At 44.5% G+C, this 26,710-nt stretch overlaps 2 protein-coding genes across 2 annotated transcripts in view; one reads left to right on the top strand and one right to left on the bottom strand.

The window, feature by feature from the left end:
- LOC306928394 (relaxin receptor 1-like) overlaps positions 1 to 26,710 on the top strand; it is a 126,445-nt gene that overhangs the window by 42,295 nt on the left and 57,440 nt on the right. The window contains exons 3-5 of the mRNA XM_079508450.1: positions 20,053 to 20,208; positions 21,204 to 21,293; positions 23,970 to 24,075. Of these exons, the coding sequence (XP_079364576.1) occupies positions 20,053 to 20,208; positions 21,204 to 21,293; positions 23,970 to 24,075 (352 nt within the window). The remainder of the gene's footprint in view (positions 1 to 20,052; positions 20,209 to 21,203; positions 21,294 to 23,969; positions 24,076 to 26,710) is intronic.
- On the bottom strand, positions 743 to 9,256 carry LOC306928021 (terminal uridylyltransferase 7-like; the record flags this gene model as incomplete). Its single annotated transcript, XM_079507940.1, has 3 exons — positions 743 to 769; positions 1,939 to 2,097; positions 5,477 to 9,256. 3 exons carry the CDS (start codon positions 9,254 to 9,256, stop codon positions 743 to 745), a joined length of 3,966 nt encoding a protein of 1,321 aa, XP_079364066.1.

The raw sequence follows: 26,710 nt of genomic DNA, 5'->3' as shown, positions 1-26,710 counted from the left end.
TTTGCGATGGAGACTGGACACCAGCGTGGCGTCATTATGACATCAGCATGATGACTACAGTTTGAAGGTTTTCATTTCCAGACCCAATGTTAACTCTTAACTATTTTGACGCCAGGTCCCATAGGAGGCAGTAGGTGCCGAGTGCCAGCTAAATGTGCAACATGAGCACAGAAGAAGAGCCCTTGTTCTGTCTGAAACTAAAAGTACCACCTGAGGCCCACAGAGGCCTACTAGCGATGCGATCATTGTTTTGTTTAGCGGGAGCTCAAATTATTGTTTAATTAGGCTCCGATCATGGTATTTATTTTGTTTTTCCGCAGGTCAAACAATTGTGCTCAGTGTAAATCAATATTTTTGTTCAATTTGTTCTCTTTCCTGTCACCAAGATTTGGCTTTTGGTGAATAGTTTTTGGTGTGGTGTTAGGTATGGGTATTAGGTTTTCAAAAAAGCTGTGCAAACGAGTTGGGCGTGCCTAGGGGTGGGTCCCAAACCACGGGACCAAGCAGGTACCGAACCGTCTTGGGTACAGGGTACCCATTACAATAATTGAATTTCAGTTCTCCCACAGACGCGCGCATCACGTGCTATTTATTTATTTATTTTCTTCCCTTTTATAGAGGTGCAGGGAACAGACCTGATCTACAAGCCTACACCGCGTTGGATCAGCGACACGTTAGGGGCTTGGAGATCGGCTGAGGCTGAGCTATAGTTCTCTGAGTCTGCATTTAGTTGTCGAGTAGTCTAGAGATACGTTGTGCGAACTTGTGCCTGACGGACGGTGACAGAGAGGAGAGAGAAAGTGTGGTGTTGTGTCGAGTGACACAGGCATGCACAACACAGACACAGACAGACAGTGGATTACGGTACCTCGTAGTCTTGTTCCAAATAACTTGTCCTCATTTATCTTGAGGCCAGTCTTTGCTGCCTCTTCGGAGAGTAGTGTTAGCTTTGACTGTGCGTGTTGGTGCAAAGTCAAGGTCTTCGAGTTGTTGGGTGAAGGTCCACTGGATGCCAGTCTTACTGGCCATGGTTGTGTTTTTCATGTTCCAGTCGATGGCCATCAAGAAAATTGTTGGTGAGAGCATGCAGCCTTACGGTAGCCTGGTTAATAAACCAGACCGAATCAGCCGTTGGCAAAAAAAAGTTGCCTACCAGCGGATTACGGTCTGGCGAGGCTCAGTAGCACGCCTCTTTCCTACAGCAGAGAACAGGTCGGACCAATCGGGACACGGTATGCAATATAGGCGGGCTTTGGTACAGTGACGTTCAATGCTTGAGACCTTTGACTGACAGTAGCTCTGACCAATTGCGTCAAAGAGAAAATGTTCCCCGGGAAATGAAATCCAAGTGGAGCCAGCCCAGACTGATATACCGCGACAGTGTTGTGTGATATTAGTCTGGCTTATTAGCCAGGCTAGCCTTACGGAGCCCCTGAATGGCCATGCATTCAAAATATATTTTATCTTGTACGTACAAGATAATATCTCGTCCATACAAGATATTATCTCGTACGTACAAGATATTATCTTGTACGTACAAGATATTATCTTGTCCGTACAAGATAATAATTATCTCGTACGTACAAGATAATATCTCGTACGTACAAGATAATATCTCGTACGTACAAGATAATATCTCGTACGCACAAGATATATCTTGTACGTACAAGATATAACTTGTACGTACAAGATATTATCTCGTACGTACAAGATATTATCTTGTACGTACAAGATATTATCTTGTCCATACAAGATAATAATTATCTCGTACGTACAAGATAATATCTCGTACGTACAAGATAATATCTCGTACGTACAAGATAATGTCTCGCACGCACAAGATATATCTTGTACGTACAAGATAATATCTTGTACGTACAAGATAAAATATATTTTGAATGCATGGCCATTCAGGGGCTCCGTACTGCCTTGTCTCACCCCGGTCTTAACTTCAAGAGGGCAAGTTAGCTTTCCATTGTGGATGATTTGGCAGTCGGAGTCCTCATACAGCTGTTGGATGATGTTGATGAATTTCTGAGGGATTCCGTAGTGTTGCATCAGCTTCCAGATGGTATCTCGGTCCACGCTGTCGAAGGTCTTCTCAAAATCCACAAAAGTTAGATAGAGAGAAGTCTGCCATTCAATGGACTGTTCGATTATCATACGCAGAGTAGCGATATGGTCTGTACAGGACCTGTCCTGGTGAAACCCTGCTTGCTCTGGTCTTAATCTCTTGTCCAGGGCTTCCCTAAAACCTATCCAGGACTAAATGGGACTTATTTATTAGAGTTGATATTGAGAATATGGTATCTAGTTCACACTACACCAGTAGTTAGCCCTGAAACATGACGAGCAGATAGAAGTCCCCGCTAAAGTGGAGTAATCTACCCCCCTCATCGCTACAACATGGATAGCGTCGCTCCCGACATCAGCAACCGACCGGGCATGTTCGGTTCTTCATCAACGGGTTCCGAAGCGTCGATAAGGCGATATGGACGGCAAGCGACGGAAGCTTCTCATCGGGAGTCTCCTGCCGACCTGCTCGCGACTGGTGACAGCCGACCGTCGGGCAGTGTTGAGTTGGCTTTACCAACACATGACTTCCCAGTCTTTTTGACATAGAGCAACTGTGGTTCCCAAACCTTTTAGCTCAAGATCCAAAAGAGAACTTAGATGTTTACCTGAGACCCAATAAACTAGTGAGAATACCAGACCATTTGTTTTCTAATTTAGGGAATTTATTTTATTTTTTGAATTCATGAAATTCCCAAATGTTTAAATTTGTTTTCAACTCATGCAAATGTGTGAATTTTTGTGGACATCTTTAGAAATAAATATGATTAATGAAAAAATGTAAGAAGGTATACTAAAATGGATTCCCAACCCACTGTTTGGGAAACAGGTGACATAATGTCGAAGTCCCAACGTCACTCCATCCCCATGGATCAAAGAAGTATTGTGTTCTACCGAAAATACCATAGGATCATCTTAACATTGCGTCTTAATAATAATAAAAAAATAAACAAATCAGTCCGGCAATTCTGTCAGGTATGTGACTCTGTGTTGTTAGTAGAAGTAGGGCATTCATTTACGAATACAGTTGAAATATGGAGATAATCGGATTCTGGCCGACAGCAACGATATGCATATTGAACAATGCCTACACATCACCACTGAAGAGAAGATATACTAATGTGAGCTGTATAAGTTAATGTTTATTGGGTTGGGTTGGGTTGTGATTGGTTTAGCAGCTTTAGCTGATTTGAGCAGTTCACTGTCATTGGTCCAATCTCTTTGTTGGGACCTACAGATGGTATTACTCGGGGAACATGCATTCAAAAAAAATAAATGTGTCACTTTATGTCCTGCGTTATATTCACATAACACCAATAGTAGTTTAAATGAATGCGAATGAATCACATGTATGGGTATCTTAACTCCTTTAGCACCATCTAGTGTTAGCATGCGCACACCTAAGGAATGCCAGCAGTCTACCTTAACTCTACGGAGCTTGTTTTCTTCCGGGTTATTCAGGAAGGTGGGGGCCTTTGTTATGAGTACATCACCATTGGCATTAGCTCACAGCCTTTAGCATTACAACCAGTTACATACATTTGCCCAGCGATGCGGTACAAACTCGCAAAAGATTTACGATCGTCGGGTGCGCAGCAGCTGACCATGGACAGCTCTCGAACCTTTGGAGATACAGCGCTTTGAAAATCATGTTATAACGGAGCTGGATTTAAAAATCCCATAGCTGGTGGGGAGGCTCTCCATATCAACCGGAGCAATGCTAAAAGGTAAACGGACAGACAGCGCTTTCATATATGGAGTATACGGACATATGCGTAGATAGCACCAGTAGGTACCGTTAGCCTCGCTACTTTTCTAAACGTAGATGGCAAAGAAAAAGTTAAGACATAGTAAGTCTTACAGTAACAGTTCCTTGCTGACTATTTAACCCTAACGTGACTTTTGCCTACAAAATTGCGCCTCATGTTGCTATCAAACTGACCGTTGATCTTCTATTATTTACTGACTTCACCCTCTGGCTAAAAACGGTCTCACCCACCTAATGGGGATTCACATGCCCATATTTCCGCAACAGGTCTGATTGAAATACTCACCACTCACAGGAATACTCCATTTGGTTAGAGAGGGAACATAATAGGCCTACCCTACCTGAGCTCCTGCAACAGTATGTTTAAAACAAAGTCCAAAATGATGTGCAGTGCTTAAAGTTGATGTAGGTTTATTCCACTTTGAATGTACTTTTTTCTAGATTTACGTCTGTCAGCTGAAAGTTTACCAAGGGATAAGTTCCATGATGTCACCACCCCAGAAACAGACCTATGTAGACGACAGAACTTCTTCCCTATACCTCACGGTCTTGTCCTTATTTAATTTGATTGTCCATCCACTATGTTCATTCAATTTCACAGTGAAAGGGCAGTGTTTATACAAACATATCACAGCAAAATGTCTTCATTTGGTTACATGTCTAAACTCTTCAGTTAAAAATGGATAAACAAACACTTAGGATGTTGTTGTTCAGTGAGTTGAAATGAGAGAGACACTTGATCACATGAGACGTTTCTATAATTGCATCTTATCTGGACTGTTAAATTAAGTTTACAATTTAAGGACCGGTATACAGCGTTGCTGTCACACGCACACACGCTCTCTCTCTCTCTCTCTCTCTCTCCCTCTCTCTCTCTCATAGCTAGCAGCTAGAGATAATTAATGCAAATGTGTTTAGGATTACAAAGAAATCAAACGGCCTCCACAGATGGTCTGACATGTGAATGTCAGGAGAGAGGGGGAGACGATCAATTTAACTGTAAAATCACCTTTCTTTCATTGTGTAATATGGTCATCTTTTGTTTCCAGAAAAAATGTTTTCGAACTTTAATTAGACACGTGTATACATGACACATTTAGGAAATGTCATGAAATGGGAGCCTTCTACAAGCTTCCAGCTCAAAGTTAATAGAGTTCAAAATCCAGCACCCTAGTGTCAAAAACAGAGATCTAATAATGATGTAGCTCCCATGTGGTTCTTGGCCTTCACGTGGCATCTATTGTAACTGTTATGATGATGTATTACTCCATATTTCATCCAACCTCCATATCACTTCCAACATTATTGTTATATTTAAATAATTGTAAAAAGTGTGGGAAAAATGCCTGAATGTACTTCCTTGGCCTTCTGGCAGCATGAACAAACAAATTTGGTGCTTATTAGTCCAGCAGTTTGTGATATAAACACTGGATGAACAAACGGATACAGAATTTCAAACAGTCCCTCTTTTTGACACTTCGCCTCCTACAGAGCCATTCCGTCAAAAAATGAATTGCCCCAAATTGCTTCAAGTTAAGCCACTGGCAACGTGGCTTTGCCAGTTGACCATTTTGACATTTCCTCTAGTGCCTCAGTATTGCACTCAGTCTGTATTAATGTGGGCATGTGACCCACACAGGAATTAGTAAATTGCTGAGACTTGTGTCTCGTCTGCTCTTTGGCATCACCCGCAGACTCCAACCTCTCTCCCTGGGAATTAGGAAATTGTGAACAGTGTCGCTTCTCGTTCGGTCTCCTCCAGCGCCCGCTCTTCTGCGACATCCTCTCTTTGGCTCCACCTGCAGACTCAAGCCTTTCTCGCAGGTTGTTCCCCAGGTGCCTCCGCTGCATGGATGTCTTACGCATGGGACATTCTCTCAGGAAGTGACCTATCTTTCCGCAGATTCGACAGCAGCGGTCGTTTGGGGCCAGCTGTCCTTGAGTGAGAATCTCAGGATCGAAGAAATAATATATGTCATGGGAGACTTTGACTGGTGATCCAAACACCCTTCTGCCATTAATGAAAGACTTCATGATGAAGTTAGTCATTCTCCATGACAGTCCAGCACCCAGATTGTGATTCTGGTTAAATGGATCTTCGATGGCAATGTACTTGGAGGTCCACTGTTTTGTGTTTTTGGTGAGACAGGCTTTCTGCCGGATGCAGATAACATGCTCCTTGAAGTCAAAGTCTTCTGTGTAGAAGCGGAGCAGGCCAAGCCACAGTTCCCCCACCGTTTCAGTGTTCAATCCGTACTGAGGCCACTGTTTCGGCAGTGCTTCCAAATCATCAAAGAAATGGATGTTCCAACCATCAACCAGAACTTCTGGTTTCTTGTCTCCATCATAAATCTCCTGCAGCACAGGAATCACCGGTGGGTTTCTCTGCTGGAGGAAGAACAGGACCATGATCGAGTAGGCATAGGACGAGAGGCTGCCACGGGACGCATCTCCGATGTCACACACCTTGGCAAAGACCTTCATGACATAGCAGAGGATCTTCACTCTCTTGTCGATAGCAGCATATGATGCCAATAGGCGGGTGTTGTGCAGGGCCAGGGTGTTGTAGAGACTGATGTCTCCCTCAAGCCCTGTGTGGACGTGGATGAACTTGACAATGGGCACCTTGGCTGTAGTGATAGGCAGGATATTCTTCAGACCTGGGTGTTTCCTCAGTAGTTTTGCCAGGCTGTCGATGATCCCAATGCAGTCCAGACCATCTGAGGTCGCTTGTCCCTCCATCACCATGCAGATATCAAGGTCACTCTGTGTAAAGGCAAAGCCATTCTTGGACGATCCAAATAGCCGCAGCTTCGCCCTTGAAAACTCCCTTCTGACAAAGTTTTCCAGGTCGTGAACGATGTTCTCTCTCTCTCTGTCCATTTCACGTTTGTCAGGGGAAAAGTCCTCATAGCACTGCTCACAAACATAGTTGAGGGTTTCCAAGAACGCTGGTGTCATTGGGGGCAAGGGTTCCATTTCCATGTTCCTGAAATCTTCCGGGCAGTCTTTCTGCATATGGCCGTAATTTTTACATAAGCAGCACACAGCCAAGAGGGACTTGCCTTGAGTAAACACTTGGCTGGTGAACTCATAGTGCAGGCCACTTTGTTTTTCATTCTTGACTTCAATGCCCTCATCTTTATCCAAGTCTCTCTCTAGAGGTGGGTGTAACATAATGACAGGAGCCAGCTCCTCTTCAACCGTAGAGTTGGGTGTGACCAAGTCACACATTTTCTCATAGAGTATTGCCGCCCCCGAGATCTTGTCCACCATGTTGACACTTTCCATGTGCTCTCGGCCAAATCCATCCATGTGATCATGCCTCTCTTCTTCCTCCAACTCCTCATCCTCATCGTGAGAGAGGCTCTTTTTGCAAGAGTCTGGCTTTTCCTCCCCCCCCTCATTGTCTGAGTCACATTCTTCTCCGACCTTCAGTTCAATGATACAATCAGAGTCTTGAGGACTCTCTCCTACAGTATGAGGTGTATTAGCATACATATTAGTGTCTACCAGGTTCACAGTGTCTCTTTTCAATGTGTTGGTATGTGCCCCTGTCTGGACAGGCCTTTGCAAGGCTTCTTTCTTCTGGTTGATAGCTGACCTGGTGTGTGGCAGTGCAAAATATCTGTATGTGGTTTTGAGGCAGTGGAGGATGTGGTCAAACATTTGCTGACGATATACTGAACGAGCCACATTCCTCTTCACAGCAAATGGATCTTCTACAGCGATGAGTTCCTTTCGCCATTTCTCCTTTGCATCACGTGGGAGCACCACACTGGTGCGCACACTGATCACAGCATCTGCCATGTTGAACTTCAGCGAGTAGAAGTGAAACATTTCTAACCACAGGAGGCCAACCTCTGCAGAGGTGCGATGCCTTTGGAACACCAGTGGAGCCTTTCCGCTCTTATGGGAGTCCTGTGAACATTGTTTGGATGGGGGGGAGTAAGTCCAGTGCACATAGCCATCCACCATGTGTGTCATATTAAAGTCAGACAGTTTGCTGAGAGAGAACTCCTCAATTTCATTGTTCAGGTAGGTAGGGAGGAGTGGCTCTTTACGCTTCTGCAAGAAGTAGATGACCATCAGGGCAAAAGCGTATGTTGGCAGACCTTCTCCTTCTACTTGGTCCACCTCACAGAGCCGGCCCCACTCTCTGAAGCCCAGGACCAGTGGAAGGAGAAGTGGCTCCTGATTAGCTAAGGCAGTCAGATAGGCAGTTGTGAGACAGCGGTTGTCATTCCCAGAGCTTACTTTGCATATTAGACCACTGCTTTTCTCTTTGCATGTGACCACAGGGACCATGCCATTGCATTTGTCTTTGTTGATGTGGACATCAACAAAGACAGGGCTCACAGAGAGGCTGTCCTTGACCATCAACAAGACTTTTGACCGATGCATGTGAAGGGGGTACTGAATGTCAATGTTGACATCAGAATTCTTAAAACCGAACTTGGTGCACGACGAGCCATAGAGACGGAGAGTGATCTCTGGATTGACAGCCTGGAGAAGCTCTTGCATGGTGGAGACGATGCACTTTCTCCTTTCTACATCCTGGTCAGTCAGGCCTCTTTCCCTGGTGACAGCCTCTAAGGCAGCACTCACCGCACCAATCTGCTCCTGCCCAGAGGGCAGCTGAGACTCGTCAAACACTGGACCCCTGTTCTCGTCCACAAAATCTTGGTTCCTTCGTCGTCTTCCGAATGAGCTGTAAGCAGTGCTATTAGCAGAGTACCTCTTTCCCTGTTCCCTGTCCTCTCTCAGGTGGTCCTTTCCAAGCGGGTTTCTCCTCCAGTACTGCTGCTGCGAGAAATCTTTGATGGGCCCTTGATTGTTCTCGGTGACAGGGAACCGCTGCTGGAAGCCGTCCCATTTCTGTGAAGGGCGGCTGGAAGGGATAACCCTGTTCTGTATGGGGTGACTATAAGGGTCATTCATCTTCTGTATAGGGCAATTGTAAGGGACGTCCATCCTTTGTAAGGGGCAATTGTAAGGGACGTCCATCCTTTGTAAGGGGCGATTGTAAGGGACATCCATCCTTTGTAAGGGGCGGTTGTAAGGGACATCCATCCTTTGTAAGGGGCGGTTGTAAGGGACGTCCATAGTCTGTAAAGAGCCGTTGTAGGGGAAGTCCATCATCTGTAAAGGAGGGCTATCTCTTGCCTTCTTGAAGCTGACATGGTAATGTGCAGGCCTTGCCATGCCAGCCTCGAAAACACTTAAGGCTTCCTCTTGACTTGGCTTGACTTGACCTCCTCTTAACTTCCTCTTGACTTGTTGACCTCCATCAGTTGTGGGGGCGTATCTCTGTCCTTGATGCTGGAACCTCCAGCGTTCCACCTCATCTGCCACCATACCCCTCACCCGATCTCCCACTCCATGTCCATAGTAATGGCGTAACGACTCTCCCATGGTGTGCGTATGCTAAAATGTCTGTATATGTGGTAGAGTGGCCACTTGGGAATCGATTCCCTGCTTGTGTCGAGGCGTCCTTGAGCGAGGAAGACACACTTGACCTAAACTGCTCCGAGGCGCTGTTTCGAAGGATAATTGCCTATTGCTCCTGTTGCTACTGGAATGTGCATATACACCCAAAACTAAAGGGAGCTAATTATTATACTAATACTCACGAGAAGCTTCGTCAAATACATCATTCTTGAATTCAATTTGGTCTCATTGACAAATCTCTTTAAAATACTTACATGGTTGTGATGATGATGTCATCATAACTATATCTGCCCAAATGTGGAGTTCCACGCAACATCAAATATTTCCCCAAATATGGAGTTCCACATGGGAGGCATACTATGGTCCGAAGGAGCATTGGTCCGAGGTGCGTTGGGGGTCGGGGGAGGGTTGGGGTTAGGTTTAGGTGTGCTGCCCTGGGGGAGGTTAGGGTTAGGGTGAGGGTTTGAGGTAGGTTGTCATTCGGACCTAAGCTCCGTCGGACCAAACACATGAACCCGTTCCACATGGCTAGTGGCAGGCCTCTAAGTAGAGCTCTTCACCGGGTCCCCCGACGTGTTTTACCGTAATCACTCGGGCAGGGTCGGAATCGGACGTATCCCCCGCGGATCTCGGGTCTGTCATTCATATCATTATGTGTAATGTCCGAGTGGATTCGAGAAGACCTGTATAGGCTACTGTGTGTGACGTGTGTGTGTACTGTCTGTGCTTTTTTGTTGTTGCAAATGTTAATAAAATATTCAATCATGTGTGTGATTGTGTGCCAGTCTGACTGTATACTCTTTCTCTCTGTCCACTGTGCGCTCATGCTGCACAGCGCTGGGGAGGAGAAAAACGAGGAAAAAAAGTTCTGTTTAAAGTGTGATAATTTAGGCTGACCTAGGATCAGGTTAGTATTGCAGCGACATGAACGGCTGTGATGATTATGCTGTTACGTACCACGCAATGCAAGCCCCATCCTCAGTTTGCCTTGCACTGATTTGAATGAAAACACCGGTGTGCAATATACTTTATATCACGATCACGGATCCCGACAACAGTGTTGAAGAAGAGAGCAAAGTAGGAGCTGTTTAGTGCATTGAGTGTCGCGCCTTGTTAATATTCCAATCAGCCAAGACCGGTACATGCATCTGCTTCTGCTAAAACTCTGTGTAAAAAAAACAAATGATCCGTTTGGTATTTTAAATGCGCACACGCTGAGGAGATGAGAAGAGAGTCTCTCTCACCCTCTGCTGCAGCGCGCAGCCTGCAGGGAACCTCTCTCTCTGTCTGTGTGTCTCTCTCTTTCTCTCTCTCGCGCTTTAATCATGAAATGGTAATTGGTCAATACGTCCGCTATATTTCATATAGTCCACATTTATGTCTGCCTGGCTGGGTCGGGACTCTCGGAATGTCGGAAATAATCGGATCTCAGTCGGGCTCGGCGCCGCCATTTGAAAGAACGGGTCGGAATCGCACAAAATTGTCACGGATCCACTCGGGTTTGGTTTAACTATTTGAAAATATTTTCGGAACGGGTCAGAATCGGTAAAATGTCACAGATTAATTTCGGATGTCGGAACCATTTTTCTGGACCCGTGAAGAGCTCTACCTCCAAGTACAGGCATTGCACAGCATCTTAGACTGGATTCATACTCCCAAGGGTCGTTACAGAAGGAAGAGATGCCACTGACATCATGGTACGCCATGACAGTGGCGGTTTCACTGCCGGAGCCGGCTGGACCAGCTCGTGAATAAAAAAAAAATCGGCAATTGCAACATTTGTCATAATCGGTTCAGGAATATAAAAGAGGTGTTTTCTAATCACTTGCTTTTCAATGTGTACAGTACATAATTTTATTTGAGGATCTAAACAGCGGCAGGTATCGTTTCTGTCTCAGAGGTATTGCAAGATTTTACTGCCAGACAGGAAACGGTGGTCTTTATACTCTGTATGTTCAGGAACGTAACCTTACAGCAGACAATAGTGTATTATATGTCTTCTGTTCTTTTCCAGGAGCGAATACTTTACAAAGGTCTCAGTCATTCAGAAATAGTGTTTGTTCATGAGTTGGTCACCGGGCTCTCAATGACTCCAATGCATTCCACATAACTTCCGGGTGTAGTTTGGCTCCCATTGTGCGACGAATCTGCTGTCTGCCATCATTGCATGCCTGCCCCCCCCCCCCCCCCCCCCCTATTCTTGCAAGTCTGATCGAACCCTGCAAACCCTCCCGTGCACTCAGATCATAGCCTGGCTAATAAGCCAGACTAATATCACACAACACTGTCGCAGGCAATTTTTTTTGCCAACGGCTGATTCGGTCTGGTTTATTAACCAGGCTACTCAGATCAGCCATTACAGGGAAGCTGGAAGTACCTTCACTAAAAACGCTGGGACAACGCTCCACACGTCCCAAACTCTTCTCCCTTCTGGCTCCAAAACTATGGAATGCACTTCCCATTACAATCAGATCCGCAGCCTCACTCCCAACCTTCCGCCGTAGTCTGAAAACTCACCTCTTCAGACTCCATCATGGCTCGTAGCACTTGCCCTAGCCCCGACTTATTTTATGTAGACTTAGATAGCAAATGAAATGAAATGAGCCCATAAGCATATGCTTTATGCTTCTTTGTCACAAACTACCACCATGCGCAAGCCTATGAGTTGAGCCTGTTGGTCCGGCCTGTGTTGCTTATGTTTTGGGCCCAAGTTGGAGGTACCGAGTTAATTTTGCTTCAGAAAGCCCTCTGGTCTTGGAGGCTTGATTCGAACCCATCTTATTTTAAACAATTGTACTCTGAAAGGAATTGTGTTTAAATCATTTCAACAGTACCTGAAAGTTTGCCGTGTCAAACACGTATTACTGGTGCTGCAGTGCGCCAAAGATTATTGCTGCTGCTATGCCGTAATGCGAGAACTGTAAAATAATAATAAAAAAGCAACTGGGCATTCTGTTGTAGCTCTGTATCATTTATAATAGTATAATTGATTCAGTGTATTTGGAGAAAACATGTATACATTTGCATATTAATTAAATTCCTGGAAGTCAGAACTGTAATAAAAAAAAACATCTGGGCATTCTGTTACGGATGTGGCTCTGTATCATTTATAATATTTAGTTCTAATTGATTCAGTGTATTTGGAGAAAATGTAATTACATTTGCATATTAATTCAGTACCTGGAAGTAGTGTTGGAAAGCTACACTGTCTACGAAGAAGAGGGGCCTGTCAAGACCTATATACAGTAGAGCTCTCACAAATACATTTTCTGCTGTTGAAGATTTTTTTGTTATTTCAAAGCAAAACTACAAATTAACTTTTTTAATTTATTCACCCGTATACCGCCAGGATTTCCCCCCATTTAACCCTTGTTTTGAATAGCCAAAACCTGCGACCGGATATTACTTTTGTTACTTACACTGTGTGTGGTGTCGGATCCATATCCGGTCTCTCGCTCGAAAGGGTTACCACGACCATTACGGCGTTGGCTATGGACCGTCGAAAAAGCTTGTTTTGACCAGAAATGGCATCTGGGACAAGGAATTGGAGATAAAGGCGATCAAAAGAAGCAGATAGGTGCGGATGTGCTCAAGAAACAAGATGCCGTGCGTCTTTGCTGTTTACATCATCACCTAGCAAACCAATGCTAATGTACTAAGTAGCATTACGACTTGATCGGTCATAGCACTATAAAAGACCAATTGAATGCCACAGACGTCTAAGTCCACACTATTGATCCATAATGTATAAATGATAGATAAGGGTTCAGGACAATCAGAATTAAATTTGGACTTAGACTGTTTTTCGTCTGTGGTACTCAATTGGCGTGAATTAATCTGACCCAGTGCCATTGCCATATATTCTACGCCAATGGCGCTGAATCAGATTAATTCAATTGGCGTACATCTATGCCAAAGGTGGGGAATATGTTAAATGTTGTTAAATGCAAATGTTATATTAAAATACAGCTTTTAACCACATGAACTCTAGTGTCCTAAGTCTGGGGGATGACGCATTGTGAGCTTGTAGTTTGACTACTTTCAATAAAGAGATTTAGGGCGTGTTCGGAAATACCACGTTGGAGCACCTATTAGTTAGCATTTCACAGTGCGCTCAGTGCGCTATTTCCGAATGCGCCCTTGGTGTATAGATGGGGGATAAAGAAGGACCGAGCAAAGTCATTGAAGTATTGGTTTAAGTCAGGGGTCTTCAAAGTTTTTCAGGTCAAGGTTCTATTAGGTTGGTGGTCCAAATTTCAGCATTTGCACCGGAGATTCAAATCTGGGGTAGAACGGGGAAGTTATAGTGCAACTTTAACCGTTCTCTGAAGTTGGCAAAAATGGTGTTCATTCATTCGTCCTTTCCTTTGAACTTGATAAAAGTGTTACATAAAAGGATGGGAGTGATTCATCGAATGCTGCAGGGGCAAAGAATGACTCTGGAATGGGGTTTAGAGTCGTGCTCGGAGTGAATGGCAGACGGGTTCGCATGAAGAGGGTTCCAAGCTCCCATGAAATGATATAAAGGGTAATACATTTCCAACAGTCTTTTTCGTTTTCTTTTTCATCCAAAAGAACTAATGGCATCATTATTCTCTTGAATACAAGAGCATATACCAAGCCATCATGTTATGCAGTAGAGTACTCCGCAATATGCCTGTTGAGCAGAGCACGAACGATATCAGTATTATTGAACGGTGCCTCCGCTCCATTACGTAGATGTATGTATACGTGTCCGAGCACGGGAAGCTGCCTCCATTTCGGGCGCGGGAAAGCTCGCCAGAACCGGGCCGGCCCTCTGGGCGCTTTCCTGGGGGTCTGGATGTTTATTCATGTATCTCTGGCCCTAATTTTTCTAACGTCCCTCTGAAGGATTATGACTCAGACCCTGTTTGTAAGTGGTTTCCTCAGGGATGGTCTGAGTGTGTTGTATGCACTGTGTTGTTTCAGTGACCTTTTGGTGTTAATTAACTAAGTACACATTGAGTTGAAGCACATAAACCGTGTGTGTGTGTGTGTGTGTGTGTGTGTGTGTGTGTGTGTGTGTGTGTGTGTGTGTGTGTGTGTGTGTGTGTGTGTGTGTGTGTGTGTGTGTGTGTGTGTGTGTGTGTGTGTGTGTGTGTGTGTGTGTGTGTGTGTGTGTGTGTGTGTGTGTGTTCAGTGGGCCTTCTGCATTGCGGTTGCGTTCGAACAGCGGCTGTCTTTAACGATCCAGATAAATATCATTTTCAACGTCATTTGGTGACTATTGGGTTCATGCCATTTACAAGAGTGTTTGCTAAATGTCAATAAAAGAGAATATTTTCAATTGGCACAATACATGGAGCTGAATAGAAGTTCATTTTCCCAGGTTAATGCGTGAGCTGGTGTGTCTGTGTGTTGTGCATGCATGTGTGTGTGTGTGTGTGTGTGTGTGTGTGTGTGTGTGAGAATGGCTGTGCCATGCAGCTAGTCTGATGAGCAGGCTGTGTTAACCCATTAAGACTTATGTTGCTATTCAGTGGTTCTCAAACCTTTTCATGTTCAAGGACCCCTAAAATGATATATACTTGGCCGTTGACCCACCTCTCAAAATATTTTCTTTAAAAATATATACTGTATATTCAAAGATTTAGCACAAATTGTCAATCTTTAATGGCAGCATCTACTAGCTAATAGCGCCAATATATAAAACATGGTTCAAGTGGTGAAAACCTATCATGACACGGATGCTTTCCCGGTTTTAATAGGTTAGTCAAGGAACAAAGATCATGTTCACCCACAGCACAGGTGAGCGGGGGATCTTGTGTCATTTCGCACACAGCCTGCCACACACTGGGTCACAATCCATACAGCTCAGCTTGCAAGCGTGATTTTTTCAAGCAAAAATAAATGCCACGGTATGTTGTGCAATTTTGCGGACACACACAAGCATGCATCACACAATTTGTGGGGACAGAGTGGCATTCCGACGCACCACCATTCTACCTGATTTCTGCGTGCAGTTATGGCTATGCCTATTGCCTTGGGTAATGCCAGTGTGTAATCACAATTTGTGCACCCAGAAGCTACCTTGCTCTCGTTCACTTTCTCTCACGCTTTCTCTCTCTCTCTCAAATAAAAAGGCTACTTTTAGACAGCTGGAAACCTGGAAAACAAAACACTGCAAAAATACCTGGAAGCAGTTTCTTCTTTTTATTCAAACTTAAACAAGCACTGCTCTCTTTATTGACTGAGGGTGGAATGCAGTCCGTCAAGTGTCCTGTGCCTTAATGTGTCTCTATCAGGTTTATTAAAGGGACACTTCACCCCTTTTGCAACCAGATCTTATTTTAATGATGTTTGGGAGACGAGAAACACTTTCCTGGGGTTTTTATGTGGGTAATATGTGTTTTTACTGATATTTTAGTATTTCAAAGTGTCATGGACTGGGCTCACTTCCTTCCTGAACTACAATTCCCATAATGCTTTGATGCACTGCTCCTCCTTGTGGATAAGGGGAGGGATGGCTTACTGAGACAACATGTAGTCCAGGAAGTAAGTGAGCCCAGTGTCCATAACATCATGGACACTTTGAAATTCTAAAATATCTAAAAACCCCCATACAAATGGTAAATGGCGCATTTATATAGCGCCTTCCCTTTATCCAAGGCACTTTACATACTGTAGATTGTGCATTACATTCACCCATTCACACACACATTCACAATCACACACCAATGGTGAAGGAAAACATGCAAGGCAATTAGGGGTTCAGAGTCTTGGGTAGGGCATGCATTTCCAACTTACATCGTTCCAAGTAGGCCTGTGCCCAACGGGCACCGCTGTACAGGCTCCAACCGGCAGGGTGCCGGCCCGGTTCTGGCGAGCCGCCCCGCGTCCGAAATGGTCGAGAAATGACAGTTACCATGTGGAGTTCCGGAACATCCAGACCACCAAGAACGTTCCCAGGGGGCTTGCCCGGTTCCAGCGAGCCGCCCCCGCGTCCGAAACGGTCGAGAAATTACAGTTACTGTGTGGGGTTTCCTGGGTGTCCCTGGAACATCCAGATCCCTAGGAATGCGGCCAGGGGGCTGGCCCGGGTTCCGGCGAGCCGCCCCGCGTCCGAAATGGTAGAGAAATGACAGTTACGGTGTGGGGGTCCCCGGGGGTCGCTGGAACATGCAGACCCCCAGGAATGCGCCCAGGGGGCCGTGCCGGGCCCGGGCCGTTTCCGGCAAGCCGCCCGCATCCGAAACGGTTGAGAAATGGTGAAAACCAACCCAGCTATTTTCGTGCTTGGACAAACAGACCCAGGGACAGACAGACCCAGAGACGAACAGACCCAGGGACACACATAGCTGTGTAATGGCCACTCAAAAATACAGTACATTTACCCAGCCCCACAGGTTACTACTCTAGGAGAGGCACTCTCTGTCCTCTGATCGTTAAAATAAACATGCTCTGAAAATGCACCCATCGGACTACTTATCACAGCCGAAATACTTATCACAGCAGCTGCCGTGTTAAGTGGTCAGATGGTGGGCTCTTTTACGTGTCACATCTGTCTAAGTCAATAAGTTATGTCAAATAAAACAGATATTTTTTATGATGAGTGAGTCAGCTGAGGCGTGATGACATCACTAACCCATTAAATTAAGACCTGAGGCCGATTATGTCAGGTGTAAACCTCATAATGTCCAAAACTGTTACGTTTCAGAACTAAAATTGGTTAGCATCAAAACTATTGGATTGAAAGTTCAAATAACTGCTACTTTTGATGCTTTTGTGTGAGACTGTGTGAGACTGATCAAGTAGGGCAAGAAACTTGGGACTAGATCTTGTGCCATGCTTTATCCGCAAGTAATGAACATTTTCCGTGAATTACGCATTTAGGAGCTTAATCCACTATGCGTAAACGTTATCTTGCGGCCACACAACCCACTATTATTAGCTGTGTTGGTCGTGGAGTCGATGGCAGAATAGTCAGATACTGGACACAAAACAACCCTCTGTATCTAATATAAATGTATTCCAGGCAGCACGCGTTGCTCTTCCATAAGGCAATATCCAGGGCATAATGGATTATGGATAATAGATCTCTTAAAGGCAATGGTACCTAGCACACTGATGTTGCGTAACGCCCAAACCACACGCATAATGTAATGGGTAGCGGAGGTGTTTTAAGGATGTAGGTGGTGGCACAAGATACAATTTTTTACAGGGGAACGCCTCTTACACATTACTAATTCCCCAAATTGAGGAAATAGGGCTCCTGGCGCGAGATGGAGCCCTTGATGTCTAACAACTGTGAAGGATGCTGCAATTATGATAAAATTGGCTGCTAATCACACTCAATCCCACGATTCCCCAGTCACTGTCTCAGGGCAAGCAATTGAATCTGACATCAGATGACTGTGCCCCTCAAAGGGAGTTCCTTCATTTTATGAAGCAGTGGTTCACCAAAATAATCATATTTGAACTTAAATAAATAAATAATTAATTTTAGACGTATAGAATCAACATAGGTTTTTCAAAAAACTCTTAGGGCAGTATTATGCGTGTCTTAAGTACCAGGTCTTATTACTTAACTTAAGACCTGGAGGCGTGGTCAATGCTGTTTGGCCACTCAGAATATAGCCAAATGGCATTGATCACGCCTCCAGGTCTTAAGTTAAGTAATAAGACCTGGTACTTAAGACACGCATAATTGGCATTGGCCTCATTTTGTTTTTTAATCTACAAGCTTGAGGTTGTAGATCTGCTGTTTTGGAAAAGTATAGAATATTGGTTTTGTTTGTATTATTAATACAAATCTCAAAGTAACTTGTAACGAAAATTTTCAAAGAATTGTGTTGGAATAGAAAGTAGGCCTACAATATTTGCCTTTGAGATATAGTGGTGTAGAATTATAAAGTATCTGAAAACGGGAATACTCATTTAAAATAAAATTACTAATTGTACCACTAATGGCCTCAGGTCTGTCCTGAGGCCATTAGTGTCCATGTTACCATATCTCTCCTGCCCATCATCAAGCCCCACCAGATTCATGCTAAATGCTGAAACGTGTATGTAGGCCTACACTTTGGACATTTGAGATGAACTACTGTAAGCCTTGTTTATTTTGGGAGTTTGAGTAGTCTAAGGATGAGCCACTTGGCTCCACACGTCACGCCTTGGTGGTTATAAACCTTTAGTCATGCTCTTTTGGGGCATGCCTCTATTTTTCATTGATGTTTGCCTTTTTTGGCAGTTTGAATAGTAAGTAAGTAAGCCTTGCCGGGCCATGTGGCCCATAGGGCAGGAGCCTATTTCTTGTTTCCGTAGTATGAGGCAGCTTGACGTACAGTACAAGAACAACCCCGGCCCTAGGCATGGCACTACTATGCAATGTCTGCCTCAGATGATGCACTACAATGGACCCAAGGACTGTCCCAGCGGAGACGATGTGTGCTGCCGTGGTGGGTGTCAGTATAGTTGACAGTAACAAAGCACATTTAGAGGGCGGAAGCAGTTCAGGAGGTAGAGAGTTTTTTGAAAAACCTATGTTGATGCTATACGTCTAAAATGAATTATTTATTTATTTAAGTTCAAATATGATTATTTTGGTGAACCACTGCTTCATAAAATGAAGGAACTCCTTTTGAGGGGCACAGTCATCTGATGTCAGATTCAATTGCTTGCCCTGAGACAGTGACTGGGGAATCGTGGGATTGAGTGTGATTAGCAGCCAATTTTATCATAATTGCAGCATCCTTCACAGTTGTTAGACATCAAGGGCTCCATCTCGCGGCAGGAGCCCAGTCCATATGTCACAACGCCCTATCCAGCCCTTGATGATCAGGGCCAAGCAGGGCGGATACAATTCCACTGAGTTGGTGGAAGTTTAAATATACCATAACGATGATTAGACCACAAATATATTTTTACTAATCTAATGATCACAAATTGCATTGACCTGTACAGTAACACATGCAATCACTTAGCCTATACATTATATTACCCCAGTCCTCCATGCATGCGGCAGTGCACGCGGCTATTAGTGGTTTTCCTGCTTAAAATGGGATAAAGTACCTTAATAACCCTCCCGGTGGTTGTCCACAGCCTGGAGTGAGGCTAGACTACAGATATGGAGGGCTATCACTTCGGGTCGGCCGGGTTCACTGGCACTGGCCTCACTTTTTCAACGATTCTTTTTTTCCGCAAATTAATGCCGTACTTCGTCATACTACAGTGTGTCACCCAAACGTTTTTGATATATTTATTGAATAGTGAATACTTTATTAACAGTTTGCAAAAAAGGTACAGTGGTACAGTCAATTCATCAAGACAAACAATGATATGCAAAACATCATGTAAGAGTAGTATTACAGCTAATAAGCTTAGACGTTTACAGAGCCTACTTTCTATGACTGTTGGTATGTCATTCCACATTCTGGTGGCATAGCAGTAGAAAATATTTGACCCCATGTGCCGAATCTCGGTTCAGTAAGATGATCTCTGTGTGTGTGTGTGTGTGTGTGTGTGTGTGTGTGTGTGTGTGTGTGTGTGTGTGTGTGTGTGTGTGTGTGTGTGTGTGTGTGTGTGTGTGTGTGTGTGTGTGTGTGTGTGTGTGTGTGTGTGTGTGTGTGTGTGTGTGTGTGTGTGTGTGTGTGTGTGTGTGTGTGTGTGTGTGTGTGTGTGTGTGTGTGTGTGTGAGAGAGAGAGAGAGCGAGCGCTTCCCCCTCCCTCTTTTGACTTCTCACCTCCCTCTTTTTTGCCCCTGAATACCCCCCCCCCCCCCCCCCCCCCCAACCCTGCAGCGGTGTCCATGGTGTCCAGCCAGGCGGATGGAGAGGACTCCTCCTGCCCTCTGGGTCAGTTCCCATGTGGGAACCTCAGTGCTCTGTGTCTGCCTCAGATGATGCACTGCAACGGACACAAGGACTGTCCCAACGGAGCCGACGAGCGCCACTGTGGTGGGTGTTTGTCAGTACAGTGCATGTGGTTCCCAAACTGGGGGTCGGAATGGTTTTAGGGGGGGTCCCCAGATGATTAGCTTAATGTGCAACACTGTTTTCTCACAATAAACAGACCAACATACAGTGCGGGTGTATACAGGGTATCTGCATATTTCTAAAGTGACAATGTAATGTCTTCCTACTCCTACAATTCCAACTTAAACATTACCCTCGTAAAAACTGACAAATGTACTTGAACTGCTTTTTTCCGTATCCACCAGATATCATTGCACCAAAATAACTGATCTACTCATATCCATCCGTTCGTCCCTCCCCAACTTTTCAAACAAGATGTCTCCAAAACGACTAGCTTACAAATCCCTGTGCACCTTCATGCTCCGTTGCGATGGAATGGCTTGTAGATTAATTGGCAAATTATTTATTTATTGGCCATTTCAGAATTATTACTTTCTATTATTATATTATTTTCACAGTCTCGGAGTGTGAGAGTGTACAACATCTAATGGAACCTCTCAGATTTGCTGTGTTGATTGGGGTCCCAGAAATAAAATATCATGTCAAAGGGGGTCCGTGGCCTAATGTATATCAAGCTGGGGTTCCGTCCTTGAAATCAAAAAGCTTTAAAATCAGGCATGTTATGAAGTACTAGTTCATACCCGGGGATGTGCTTTATGTGGTTTATGTGTACAGTTCTGTACACAGTATTGAATGTATTGTTATTGCTGAACATCCCTAAACAAAGTATATATAAGTAGTCATTGTAGTCTATCTTTCAGAGAGAGAGAGAGGGGGGGGGGGGGGGGGGGGGGGAGAGAGATAGAGAGGGGAGAGGACGGACGGACGGCACATGCACACAGGGCATAAACTGTACAGGTAAAGGCAGGTTCACAGGGAAAGTCAAGTCCACACAGAGGAACATAAATCGAAGAAACATAAATACACCACAAACAGTTAACAGCTTCTATCTGGGTGCTTTTGTTCTGTGCTTGCAGGGGACAACGTTGGATGGGCTGATTTATTTGGTCAAATATTTCACAACACCATTACCTTGGGCGACAGCAATGCAACCGAGACCGAGTGCTGTAAGTGTGTGTGTGTGTGTGTGTGTGTGTGTGTGTGTGTGTGTGTGTGTGTGTGTGTGTGTGTGTGTGTGTGTGTGTGTGTGTGTGTGTGTGTGTGTGTGTGTGTGTGTGTGTGTGTGTGTGTGTGTGTGTGTGTGTGTGTGTGTGTGTGTGCGTGCGTTATTTTTCTGTATGTTTGTGAGCCCGCTTCGTTCCCCGCTACATCACTCACCTCGTTTTGTGCGTCCCGTGCTCCGCTCAGCAGGCAAAAAATAAATGTATTTTCTGCAGGTCCGAAACACTTCCTCTTTTGGCACAAATGTGTTCCCATCAGTTTAGTGAGCTTAGATGAACAGCAACTATGATGCCAAACACACCGCCCAAGTGTTCTTTTTATGTAGGCATTACCTTTTTTTAAGAAGACAGATAATATTAAATCCTGTGGGTTAATTACCAGGTCAAAGAGAGAGAGAGAGAGAGAGAGAAAGAGAGCGGGACTCGCAAGGAGAGTATGGTTGCTTCAAATCGTATCCTTTCCGCCATGTCCGGGTCATAGGCAATTTGCCTTCCCGGAAAGGCGGAGCACACATCTTCATATATGCATTTGCTTGGAAAGCGCAAAGTTGGCAACCTGGCAGAGTGGCCCTGTGTTTTGGTTTTTTTCGTCTGAAAGTGGGCATGGCAAGGTGCAATGTGTCTATATCCCAAGTTGATTGGAAGCTGGAAATGTGGCATCCTAGCAGGAACAGTATGCTGTACTGTACTGTACTGTACTGTACTGTACTGTACTGTACTGTACTGTACTGTACTGTACTGTACTGTAAGTCATTGTCCTGTCCTGTCCTGTCCTTTACTGTACTCCACTGTACTGTCCTGTCCTGTTCTGTACTGTACTGTACTGGGCTGTACTGTACTACTGTGCTGTAGTCCTTTGTACTACACTGTACTGTACTGTGCTGTGCTGTGCTGTGCTACTCTGTACTGTACTGTACTGTACTGTAATGTTCTCTACTGTACTGTACTGTACTGTACTGTGTTGTGTTGTGTTGTGTTGTGTTGTGTTGTGTTGTGTTGGGCTGGGCTGGGCTGTACTGTGCTGGACTCCTTTGTACTGGACTGGACTGGACTCATTTGTACTGTACTGTACTGTACTGTACTGTACTGTACTGTACTGTACTGTACTGTACTGTACTGTACTGTACTGTTAATATTGTTGTTATTAGTGTTGTTATTGTTGTTGTTATTATTACAATTGTTATTATTATTACATGGATACTGTACTGTAGTGTACTGTACTGTTTATATTATTGTTATTAGTGTTGTTGTTGTTGTTGTTATTATTGCTATTATTACAATTGTTAGTATTATGACATGGATTAGTGAGTAGCCTCACGTTTTTATTGGTTGTGAGCAGTGTGGCTGTTGCATTTACACTGTGCCAAGGCTCCCCCTAGTGACCATATCTGATACGTGCACTGGACGCAGAAGGGCGCAGAAGTTGATTGGACGATGTGACGCTGAACTTGTTTAGCAGCCGTTGTTGCAGCGCACGTGCGTGTGTGTAACTTCCGGTGGCGTTGTAGGAAGCCCTCAAGGTAACATGAAAACTCGTGGGGCACATGGTGGCGGCGGAGCCAATGGAAAGAGGGGATGTAGTGTTGCCAGGTCCGCGTATTGTAAGCGAGTGGTAGTGTGTGTAAGTAGGCTGTCGAAAGTCAGGGTTTGCGGGCTTGTTTGCATAGACATGGCAACAATTGTGGCGGCAGAGCCAATGGAAAGACGGGAATCACGGGATGCAGTGTTTCCAGGTCCGTGAATTGTAAGCGAGTTGTAGTGTGTGTAAGTAGCGTGATGAATGGCATTTTGTGTGGGCTTGTTGTCATAGACGTGGCAACAGTGTTCCGTGGCCTGTGTGTGTAAGTGTGTGCGTGCGTGGGTGTTTTTGGCGATAGTGTTTGTAGTAAATAAATGCATTGAGGGTTTCCACACCTGAGCCGACAGCCGCGGACGTTTTCTCTGTCGGCCAGCTTCTTTTCCGTTTTTTTAGACAGCTGGTGGATGGAAAAGAAGCTCCACCCACGCGGCTGACTGCCGCGACGGCCAGATTCCCGGAAACGCTCTCCTCCGCGGCAGACAGACAGAGAAAACGTCCGCGGCTCTCTTGTAAGTGTGGCAACACCTATTGCCGGCGTGAGTGTGGAAGGGAACTGACTTTGGTGGCAGTGCAATGAGCATTGGTCCGCGGGTGGTGTTGAGGCTCGGCGATCGGCGCGACATGAGGAGATAGATCTGGAACGACGCGGAGGGTAAGTCCGTGACGACACTGCCGTGTGAGTGCAGTGTGTAGGACAGAGGTGCAGTGGTTAGGAGGGCGGGCTTGGTATGACGTAGCTATTGACTTTGGGTTTCATAACCGTGTGTGCGCATGAAGATTACAATTGTAATATTAGATACCTTGGATGTGATGAGCCGAAAGGTTTAGGGTTAAAATGTTGATGTCCTCACAAATAGTAATTCATACATTTGAAGTGTGTGTGTGTGTGTGTGTGTGTGTGTGTGTGTGTGTGTGTGTGTGTGTGTGTGTGTGTGTGTGTGTGTGTGTGTGTGTGTGTGTGTGTGTGTGTGTGTGTGTGTGTGTGTGTGTGTGTGTGTGTGTGTGTGTGTGTGTGTGTGTGTGTGTGTCGCTCGCGCGCGCAGTCTTGCTGGAGTATCCAGAAAGCTGCGACTGTACCCAGACCAAGGTGTGGTGTGTGGACGTTAATCTGGAGGAGGTCCCTCAGCTCTCCCACAACGTCACCTGGCTGTAAGTGACAAGCTTCCGGTTTCTACTGTATGTACAGTACGTACGCCTGCATGTATTCTACACCAGTGCTTCTCAAACTTTTCCATGTCGTTTCATGTTGTGCGGCCAGGGACAATTGTGGATGTTTTGTGGCCGGTTTCTTTTATTTATGGTGGGGAACATTTATAAACTGCCTTGCTATTGTGTTGCATCATGCATTGTGTTGCACACATCCTATTAGTAACAGGGAAATTGCAATATTAAAGTGTATATATTCGGTATAATCTTTAGTCCCAGGCAAAGTGCAATTTTAAACTGTATATATTTAATTGTGTATAATCTTTAGTCCCATGGGAAAGTGCAATATGAAACTATGACCACAGGCTTTTGAAATTGTAGCATGATGCGTTTCATTTTTTTAAATTAGTTTTCTTTTTCACTCACTATAGCCTTATTTGTCATTGTCACACTATGCAAATTTCAAGTCTGTGAAAATAAACAAACTAGTCTAATTCTCATCTCTATTTATTCTTATTCTGAGAGTTTTCTAGATTAATTAATTCTTCTCTTTGGGAATTCTGTCCAGATGCCACATACAGATACAATTACTGCTTTACTGTAAATTTAGCAAATAAAAGCAGGTCTAAAACTACAAGTAACTTTATGGAATAAATTGTAGCATACTTGCAGTGTTGCTATAATAGGCCTATTGTAGTTTTACTCCACATGTATAGTTATAGTTACTTTGTAGATTTTGATTATTTATCAAAAACTATCCTAGCTATATCAAAGCCCTGCTGCCCCCCGTTGAACCAGGGCAGGGCGCTGCCTTAGATCCTCGGGCATGGCCCTCCTGAAAGGCCACCCGTCTCGCCTCGTTACATGGGGAGATCGGGCTTTCGCAGTTCGGCCACCCATGATGTGGAATGCCCTACCCGTGGAGCTGAGGCTGGCAAAATCAGTGTCAAATCACTTCTAAAAACCTATTTGTATGTTAAAGCCTTTTCTTAGTGGCTTCTGCCGTTGTTATGTTTTTAATTGTGTGTATTGTTTTAATCTGTATTAGTCCGGCTGCCAGGGTTATGGGGTGGGAAATTTGGTATATAGTCTTTCTTATTGGCCTAGAATATTGTCTATATACATACATTCATGAATCCACTTGCTCACCGGCTGTCACTATTGGGCAATTGTTTTTATAGGGGTTTCTTGTGACCCTACCATTAACATCCTATGGCAGGCACAAATGTCAAACTTTCCTTTTGCTTTAAGTAGCATGTGAATTGTGAATCATGAAAACCCCTAGTTTGACACTAGGGGGTTTTCATGATTCTGAATCCATTCCAAGCATTAGTTTTGCACAAAATGCACTCCTTGGGCTAAAAACAGCCATAGCCATCATGACAAATGTGATGAGGTCAGCACATTTGGGCACATTTGGACACTGCAAGTGCAAGGGCATGGCTGCTTTTAGCCCAAGGAGTGTTTTTGTGCAAAAAACTAATGCTTGGAACGCTGACACAATGCCCTATGGCTGCAGTGGGGCTTCGGCGTCATTCATTTTGGAACTGCCTGCATCTGTATATATATATATATATATATATATATATATATATAAGTCTGATTTCCACCCCACAGTTTGGCATGAATAGAAACACTCTAACCACTTAAACCCTATTAGGCCTATGCTTAGTTGGTCGGGGTCCCCCAGGGCTCTATACTTTGTCCCCTTGGTCGGGGTCCCCCAGGGCTCTATACTTTGTCCCCTCAATTTTTCCCTCTGTGTCAAATCTCTTTGCCGAAATTAGCAAATCTACAAGTTCAGTTCATAATATGTTGCATTGCGGTGAGCTTGCAGATCTGCCGTTTCTGCCGGATGTTTGCATATTATGACTCGGTAAGTGGTTAAACATCAGTTAGCAGAACTTTCCATGACAGGCCACAGTGAGTCAGTGAAGCAAAGCTACCGTATTAACACTGGCCATTGGCCAAGATCTATGTCAATTAAAGCTCATTATTTAATAACCTATATTTGTTCTGTAGAATGAAAACAAAACAACTTCAGGTTGGGACAATGGTTGTTAACTCTGGGACACTTTAAAGTGGGACAGTTTCAGGACTCAGGATAAAATACATTTTTGAGGCCTGGTTTTGGGTACCGTGGGACGTGGGTTTATTGTCCAATGGAAGTGCAGAGAAGTATAGGACGTGTAGGAGTGAGTCTTCTGGTGATTTAATTGTCTTCCCCTTGTACCCCAACAGAGCGTATTATTAATATCCCTGTGCTGCGTTATTTGTAAATGGCACAGCTAATTTTGTACTGTAAGCACTGAGCAGGCCTGGTTGCTTGTTTTGTATGTACAGCCAGGACTTGTTTAATTTAAGAGAGGTATTTAATCTCGTTCAGGCCATTAATCTGTAACATCCTCAGGGGAGAAATTGTTTTTTTTATTTTTCCTTTTTTTATTTTTACCTTTGCGTAGTACTTGTCAGCCAGTAGTGGTCCTACCTAGCCTGATTATCAGACTGTAGCTTATGCAGTCCACTAAGAGAGTGGGCGGGGTCTTTGGGCTGGATCCAGGCTAGGTCCTACCCCAACCACAAAGATCTCTCTATAGAAGAGCAGGGAGACCAAATACAACCACCGCAGTTGTGTTGG

This window comes from Electrona antarctica (assembly GCF_951216825.1).
Source record: "Electrona antarctica genome assembly, chromosome: 8".
Lineage (NCBI taxonomy): Eukaryota > Metazoa > Chordata > Actinopteri > Myctophiformes > Myctophidae > Electrona > Electrona antarctica.
Note: the sequence above shows the minus strand (reverse complement) of the source record. Positions and strands in the feature narration are given on the sequence as shown.